Raw genomic sequence first — 8,680 nt, 5'->3', positions numbered from 1 at the left:
TCGGTGCACCGCAGCCATCGCTGCTGCTGGGTGAAGTTCTGGTGGGGTAGCTCATCCCAGTCCTGCTAGAGGCTTTCTCCTGTGTAAGCTCTTTCCTAGCTTATTGATATGCTTGCCCAGGAAGTCAGATACCCATCAATCTGCCTGCTGATTCTGAGCAAGGAGGTGGAACAGAGCCCCTGAGAACTCTGGAGCCTAAGGAGCCTTCCAGTTGCAGCCACCACTTTCATGTTTGTACACCTGCTCAGGGGGGCCCATTGGACTGCCTCTTCTGTTGTCTCTCCAAACAAGAGGCCTGGTCTCTTCCTTAAACTGTGAAGCTTAGTGACAGCGCTATAGGGCCAATCACAGGGAGCAGACAGAAATACTGAGGATGCTCAGACTTGACGTCACCCAGCCTGAGACTTTGTTCCCACACCTTATACCCAGCATGGCAGAAGGCTTCTGAAGAAGTGGCCTTTCCTGTCCACGCGGAGGTGGGGAGAGATGAGGGGGACCCTAGGACCTCGTCCTCCCTGAGCAAGCTAGGTGCCCTCTCTTAGTCCCTATGGGTACCATCATCATATGAGTTAATTTGGTTAAGCTGCTCTCTCCTTATGCCTGTGTTTCCTCTAATAGTGAGCAGTCATCATGAGAGAAGGACATTTGACCTAATTAAGTTGATACCTCTAGATTTTAGCAAAAAATTTTTGGCCCACAGTCCATGCTCAGGGGAAAAAAAATAAAAGCATTCACCTTCCAGAGAACCTTCCTTGACTGGCAATAATATTGTTGTTTAATCCTCTGTACAGCAGAGAGTTTGCCCATGATTCTTATTGGTGGTTGTTGTTGTCCCTCTGGCCTGTTGCTGACTGCTCTGTCTCTCTCATCCTCTGCGTGTTTCTCCTATTGGACTTCGAGCTCACTGAGGGAGGTTTCTCTCTACCCTACCAGAGAAGGAACTCCTGACTGTGGATGAGGGTTATTTCTCTTTGTCAGACCACTAGTCATATCTTTTTCATTTTATCAGGTCCTGGAAAGTAGGAGCCAGGTCACAAGAGCAGAGTGGGATTCCCTAGAAGCCATTGTCTGCTTGGTACCCTACAAGGCTCCCTGAGCTTTGTAACCATATCTCATTCCAAGTGGGAGCCACCTGATGGTTCTTCTCCCTTCCCACTGGTGCTAAGCCTCCTTATCAAAGTCAGGAGACCCACTGAGTATGGGTTTCTGTCTCCACATTGTGCTGGGAGCCACTGGTGTCTTAAGCATTGCCCAAGGGCTAAGGGGAGAATAGGAGAGGGCCCGTTGGTGGGGCTGAAGACTTATGAATGAACAAAGCCCCGCTTCAGCAGTCGGAGAGCCCCATCCCGGATCTGCTTGGTCTTCATGCCATAGATGATGGGGTTGAGCATGGGTGGCATGACGAGGTAGAGGTCGGCCAAGAGGATGTGGATGTGACGGGGTACGTGATGGCCAAAGCGCTGGGTGTAGAAGGAGAAGAGCCCCGGTGTGTAGAAGAGAAGGATGACACCCAGGTGGGAGCCACACGTGCCAAAGGTCTTAGCCCTTGCCTCCTTGGAGGACAAGCCTAGCACAGCCCGGAGGATGAGTGCGTAGGAGACAGCAATGCAGATGGAGTCAGTGCCCACCACCAGGGTGGCAGCGGTGATGCCGTAGATGTTGTTCGGCTGTGTGCCCCCGCAAGCTAGCTTTACCACAGCCATGTGCTCGCAGTAGGAGTGGGCCACCACCCGGCTACAGTAGCTCAGTCTTGCCAGTAAGCAGGTGAGTGGGGTCATGAGTCCTAAGCCACGAAACACAGCAGCAGCCCCCAGCTTGCCCACAGCCTCTGGGGGCAGCAGGGACCCATAGTGCAGTGGCCGACAGATGGCCAAGTAGCGGTCAAAGGCCATGGCCAGCAGGATTCCAGATTCTATTGCTGAGAAGCCATGGATAAAGAACATCTGGGCAGCACAGGCCCCAAAGGCGATCTCAGCAGCATTAGCCCAAAAGAGGGCAAGGATTTTGGGCACAGTGGATGTGCAGAGCACCAGGTCGATGAGAGATAGCATGCACAGGAACAGGTACATGGGCTGGTGCAGGGCAGGCTCCGAACGCACCACCAGCAGCACTGCCGTGTTTCCGAGCACCGCCAGGGCATACATGGAGCAGAAGGGAAAGGCAATCCAAAAGTGGGATGCCTCCAGGCCAGGAATTCCCATGAGCAGGAAGGAGGTTGGGTTCTGATGGCTGTGGTTTGTGAAGTGCATGGCTTGGTCAAGGTGGGGTTGGTAGAGAAGAGCTTACTGCCTTGATCTGCACTCTAGGCAGTAACTGTGAGAAATGAAGCAGTTGGGATGCATCCTTATGCTGTGGCTCAAACTGACATGGCAGCAGGAAGCAGTTGAGTTAGAGCTCACGAAAAGCATCCAGGGTGAGAAGATCATAGAGCACTGGGAAATGACGCAAGGCAGGAGGTGAGGGTCTCATTATCAGGGTTCAAAGGAGCCCCTTCCACTTGTGGTCTGATCAACCGTGTCTAGGCAGGGGTGGGTGTAGGGTGACTGGCATGGCTGCAGAGCTCTCTCCATGGTGAAATGAGTGCCTAGACACTCCTACCGCTTTCTTTTTCTTTCTGCCTGTGAATCATCTCATGCCTGTTTTCTACCATTAAGTTCTTCTGAATCATCTGCCCGAGTGACAGTATCAGCGTAATGTCATGATCAAATGAATCAGATGAGGTTACTTTTCAGGATGGGAAGATCAGGACCGAGGGGAAGAGAAGGGAAATCAGGGAGATGGGGGATGGGTTTTTCAAACCATTGAGCCTGTGATTACTCTCAGATGAGGCTCAAAACCTGGGTTCAGACCAGGAACAACAAAGCACATGTTGCGGGGCTGTTTCCTGTAGACTGTTACAGCCACAACCTTGCCTGAGTGATATTAGTACGAGGACCCGGTACGTACCCTGGGTGTCCTGCATGGATGCTGCTAGAAAGCAGGCGAAGTTGTGCAGAATTGGCCAGTGGGAGGCGTCAGGCTGGTTTGGCCACAGTGCGATCTGGTACAGTTATAGAGATATACTTGCTTTCAAACCATAGTCTCTCGGAAAAATCAAAGGCACATGAGAAGAAGAGAGAATGAAAAGTGAATTTTAATCATTGGACACGCAGAATCATTCACAGGAAGCAAATACAGAGGCCAAGTTTGGTCAAAGCCTAGTCCTGGGCTTCTACACATCTCCACCCATCTCTTTGTCCCCTACCCACACTCTCCAGGTCTTTGTCCCCTACCCACACTCTCCAGATCTTTGTCCCCTACCCACACTCTCCAGGTCTTTGTCCCCTACCCACACTCTCCAGGTCTTTGTCCCTTACCCACACTCTCCAGGTCTTTGTCCCCTATTCACACTCTCTAGATCCCCTGATCTTCCTTCTCCTATAAGGGCCTTCTAGCTTTTCTCTTATCCAATAGCCAGCTGGTAATGGCGAATTTGAGAAAGAAGGGAGATTAAATTTAAACATTCAGGAAGGAGACAGAGAGAGAGGAGATGAGGATGAAAAGGCTAGAAGGTTGAAAACAAGAATCAGAAATAGACATGGACCATGTAGAAAGGAGCAAGGGAGAGAAAGCTACCTTTCTCATGCTGGTTTCTAAGATAATAGGACGTGATTCTGTTCTGGTTGCTGGTTGGGACAGAGATAATCGAATCCCCTGGAGATGGCTCCTTTGTGCCCCTAAGTGTCATCTGCAGCATCCCTCGCAATGCCGTGCATCGGTTGTCCCAACTCAGAAAGGAAGAGGCAGGAAGGGAAAGGGTGGGGTCGTCTAACATGATCTGGGGGAAGGAACCCTGGACCAGGATGCCAGATTTTCCATCCCAGTGCCAACTGGCGGTCCCTGTGACACTGAACAAATTACTCTGCCTCTTTCTGCCCCATCTTCCTTTCCTCCCCACGCTTCATACTTTCTCTTCTGTGCTGTCTCCCTCCCTGAGTTTCCACCATCTAGCTTGGACCCAAGCATATCCAGAGGGGATTTTAGTTTTTGTGGTGGCTGAAGTGTCAGGGACAGAGAAGTATCTGCGGCAGGGGACCTTGTGAAATAACGTCAAACAGATCCACTCCCTGCATGAGCGCCCTGGGTGTTTGGCTGAGCAGGTGATCATGTGGGTCTGTTTATGTCGCTTGCGAAATGCACGTGCAAGGCTGAACTCAGAACTCACAGGTTCATCCATCTGGGGAAAGCTTTGCTTTCGGAGTGTCCACGCTTCAGGCCCTTTTTTGGTGTGGAGAAAATTGACAGCTAAATAATCCAATTATAGTTGGGACAGACTTGGCTTCTTCCTCTCCCTTCTTTTCTCTTCCCACTGTCTTTTAATGATCGAATCAAGTTGCCTCAGCCTCTAAACTACCAGTCAAAGACATTTTCCTCTATCCTCACAGCTCCACAGCACAATGACCACAAAGCTCTCCTTGCCTCAGCCCCATTTGCACAGATGAGGAAAATGTAGTTGGAATATTTTATGTCAAGCACAATGTCCCCAGATTCCAGTAACGAGGTCAAGGTGAGGTGAAGATTTTGGGATCCTCACTTTCTGGCTTTCTCACTAATATGTGGGTTAGATCTCATGCAAAATGTTCAAGATGCAAAGACGGCAGGACACTGGGAAATGATGCAAGGCAGGAGGGCTTTCAAAGAAGCCCTTGCCACTACTCTCTGATTCAGGGATCTCCAGGCTGTGGGCTGGGAGAGGGTGGCATGGCTACAACCCTCTCCATGGCAAAGGTGAGTGGCTAGGGACTGTTGCAGCTTTATTCTCTCTGCCTTTGAACCCTCTCCTGCTATTTACTGCTATTTTCTTTGATTCATCTATCTCTGGAGATGGCAAGGAGAAACAGCCTTTTCGAGGTGGCCCACCCGGAATAACTCTGCCTTACGCCCCTCCCTCACCTCTGTGTTCTGAATTACCTTAGCATTTTGTACGTGAAAGTCTTTACGTAAAAATATGTAACAATAGGGATTTCCTGTTGTGGCTCAGCAGGTTGTGAACCTGACTAGTATCCATGAGGACGTGGGTTCAATCCCTGGCTTCGCTCAGTGGATTAAGATTCCAGCACTGCTGTGAGCTGTGGTGTGGGTCACAGACACAGCTCAGATCCCGCCTTGCTGTGGCTCTGGTGTAGGCCAGCAGCTGTAGCTCTGATTTGACCCCAGCCTGGGAACTTCCATGTGCTGCAGGTGTGGCCATTAAAAAAAAAAAAAAAAAAAAAGGAAAAAAAAATACGAATATGAAAAGTACCAGGAGCAAGGCTATCTCATAAAGAAAAGAGCAAATTCTTTGTCACTGGAGGTGCTCATGAGCCTCTGGTCGCTCCCTACCAAGAATTCACCTTCTGGGTGGTCTCAGTGAAGACGCCTAAACTCTCTCAGCCTGCTTCCTCTTCTGAGACCTGGAGAGGGGTGGTTCCTACACCAGAGACCACTACAAGGTATCATTGGGGGGGGGGCAATTATCTGAAGAGCAATAGCAGTACACAGCATGAAGCAATGCTCAAGATGTGTGATTCATTTATAAGTCCTTTTTGTCTGAAGTGGAGACCAACTCTGTGAGAAAATTGTCTTAGTGGCAGTGAGGTGTTTGGTCTGCTCATAGTGTGCCTATTGCAGGGTTCAAAACACAGACTTACCAGGTCTAGGGTGGGAGAGACAGTGGAGTCTCAGGTCCTGCAGGGCTTACCATGTGGGGAGTAAAACAGCTAGAGTATTTATCCTGTTATTAGAGCCCTAACAGAGAGTAAAATTCCCTGGGGATGAAGGCACTAAAATGACCTCTGGGATGCTGGCAAGAGGCAGAAAGCTGAAGCTAGGAAATTTAAGCTTTGATGGTACAGGGTTTAAGGACAGGATGGCAGAGAAGATCTACTCTGAAAACTCAGCGTGGGTAGGAGGGGGAGGGAAGCGGAAAGACCCCTGAGCACAGATAATCCCGAAGGCTTTTTAGCATAGGAACACCTTTTAGGATAGTTTACTAATTTTGCTTTTCCTCCTGGTCCCTTCCGTCTGTCCCACTTATTTGCTTCTCAGTGTGTCTTGGGGCCAGCTACTTCCCTTCTCTAAATGTCATTTCTTTATAAAATGGGGAGGCAACTAATATTACATAAACTGGTAGATGCAGTGCATATACCATTTTGCCGGGTTTATGCGAAACACTTAGTAAAAAAGAGGGTTTTTTTAAAAAATTACTTTATCCAATTCAATGATCACTGATGGAGCATTTATTATATGCACAGCACCGTGTTAGGTGTTAGGGCAGAGAGCTGAAGGATCGTGCCCTGTTGTCAAGAACATCAGAGCCTGGTTTGGAGAAGGCAGACTTCTAAAAGTTACAATTCAAATATATATGAATATATATAGGGGGTGGGGGAGACATAAAAAGACACAGGTTCTTTTAGAAGGAGTTAGTTCTATAATCTTAAAAACTTCAAAAGACTCAAGATCTTGAAACTCAAGGAAAGACTAAGGGACTGGTCTTGGTTGAAGGAGACTGAAATATCCTGGCACTGGATATGCCCACAGTGCATCATGAGATTCCAAACTGGATCCTCTGCCATCAAGGACATCATCGAGCCACTTGGAGAAACTTTTAACAGGGCTGGGGATGCTCTGATTTTGATTATTGTATTAGGATTATAGGTGAATGTCTTCGTTTATAGGAAATACACACTGAATTATTCAGAGGTGATGGTGCATCTGGTCACCAACTTATTCTGAAATCAACCAGAAATAAAAATGTTCTCCACTGTACTTATACTGTTTTTCCAAGTATGTGATAGTTTCAAAATCTAAAGACATAGATTCCTGTGCCCTATCTATAGAGATTCTTATGTTGTATCAGGGTCTTGCCTCAGAATTTGTCTTTTTAACGCATTCCCAGGAGATTTTGATGCACATCAAATCCAAGAGTCACTGAAATAAAAAAAAATTGTCTTAGGAGTTCCCTTCACGGCTCAGCAGTTAAGGAACCTGACTAGGATCCATGAGGATGTGGGTTCAACCCCTGTCCTTGCTCAGTGGGTTAAGGATCCGGCATTGCCACAAGCCATGGTGTAGGTTGCAGACAGAGCTCGGATCCTACATTGCTGTGGCTGTGGTGTAGGCAAGCAGCTGTAGCTCTGATTCGATCCCTAGCCTGGGAATTTCCATATGCCGTGGATGTGGCCCTAAAAAAGAAAAAAGAAAGAAACTTGTCTTATCGAGTGAGAAGCAACAAATGTGGCTTGATTTCTTTGCTGTAATTGTGTTAATTGTGATTGGATGCCATGCCTTAGGGCTTCACTATATTTTAGAGAGAGAATAAGCTTCCAAAATTCTTGTAGTAACAGAAACCCAGTCAATATTTGTCCAAAAGTGTTTTATAAGAACACAATAAAAACCTAAGCAGACCTTGTCTATGTTAGTACTTTATTCATAGTTAGTTTTACAAATTCTGTCTTATAAAAAATAGAGGGAAATGATTACCAGATACTACCAGAATGGCTTTTCACGACCAGTGTTTCTTCAACTAGATTGTAAGCTCTAGGAGTGTATGGACGGGTTTCTTTTCATCACTGTTATATCCCTTACTGCGTGTCCCATGGTTGGTGCTCAACTGTATGTTGAATAAAACAAATTAGTGCCATAAAAGTAACGTTGTTACAGTCAAAGAGCAAAATGATGGTAGCTGTGGTAGAGGCAATGAAAAGTGATTACACTTGGAATACCTTTGAGGATGCAGCAGATAGGTTTGCTGATGAATGTAGGGTTATGAGATTATGATGAATTTTAGGGTGGAGCGTTCTAGCCTGAGCAGCTGGGTGAATGCCAGGGCTTTAGTGCAAGGGGAAACACTGAGATTAAAGTAGGTTTACAATGGTGGAGGAAGAAAAGAATCAGAGTCTTGTTTTGGACATGTGAGCTTAGAAATATATATATTAGACATTCAAGAATAGATATTAGGGCACACTACTACATTTAGAATGGATAAAAACATCCTGCTCTATAGCACAAGAAATTAGATCCAATCTCTTGAGATGGACCGTGATGGAAGATGATACTTGAAAAGGAATGTATGTGTGTATGTGTGTATATGACTGGGCCACTTTGCTTTACAGCAGAAATTGTAAACATTGTAAATCAACTATGATTAAAAGTGTTAGGAAAGAATATATATTAGGTAAGCAAGTTTTACTGTCTAATTTGAAGTTCAGGAAAGACATCTGAGTTGAAGATCTACATCTGGGAACCAGCAAAGACTAGATAGAGCCGTGAGAAATGAGTAAAGCACCTAAAAACTAGTATAGATAAAGAGGAGAGACTCCCACATAAGAGGCTGGGAGGAGAAGAACTAGACAATGAAGCGTACTCAGGGAGTTCCCGCTGTGGCTCAGTGGTTAATGAATCTGAGTAGTATCCATGAGGATGCAGGCTTTCTCCCTGGCCTCGCTCAGTGAGTTAAGGATCCGGCATTGCCATGAGCTGTGGTGTAGGTCGCAGATGCACCTTGGATCTGGCATTGCTGTAGCTGTGGTGTAGGCTGGCAGGTAGCTCTGATGTGACCCCCTAGCCTGGGCACCTCCATATGCTGTGGGTACAGCCCTAAAAAGACAAAAAGACAAAAAAAAAAAAAAGATACTTAGAAGAAGACATAATGGGGTAGGAA

The 8,680-nt window shown here is 46.9% G+C and overlaps 1 protein-coding gene across 1 annotated transcript; it reads right to left on the bottom strand.

The window, feature by feature from the left end:
• LOC100518442 (putative olfactory receptor 52P1) lies at positions 1,302-2,249 on the bottom strand. The gene has a single exon (XM_003129586.2). It carries the CDS (start codon positions 2,247-2,249, stop codon positions 1,302-1,304), a length of 948 nt encoding a protein of 315 aa, XP_003129634.2.

The sequence above is a fragment of the Sus scrofa genome, chromosome 9, assembly GCF_000003025.6.
Source record: "Sus scrofa isolate TJ Tabasco breed Duroc chromosome 9, Sscrofa11.1, whole genome shotgun sequence".
NCBI lineage: Eukaryota > Metazoa > Chordata > Mammalia > Artiodactyla > Suidae > Sus > Sus scrofa.
Note: the sequence above shows the minus strand (reverse complement) of the source record. Positions and strands in the feature narration are given on the sequence as shown.

Excerpts from the sequence above, each read along its gene's own strand:
- LOC100518442 (XM_003129586.2), bottom strand. The coding sequence starts at position 2,249 with ATGCACTTCACAAACCACAGCCATCAGAACCCAACCTCCTTCCTGCTC.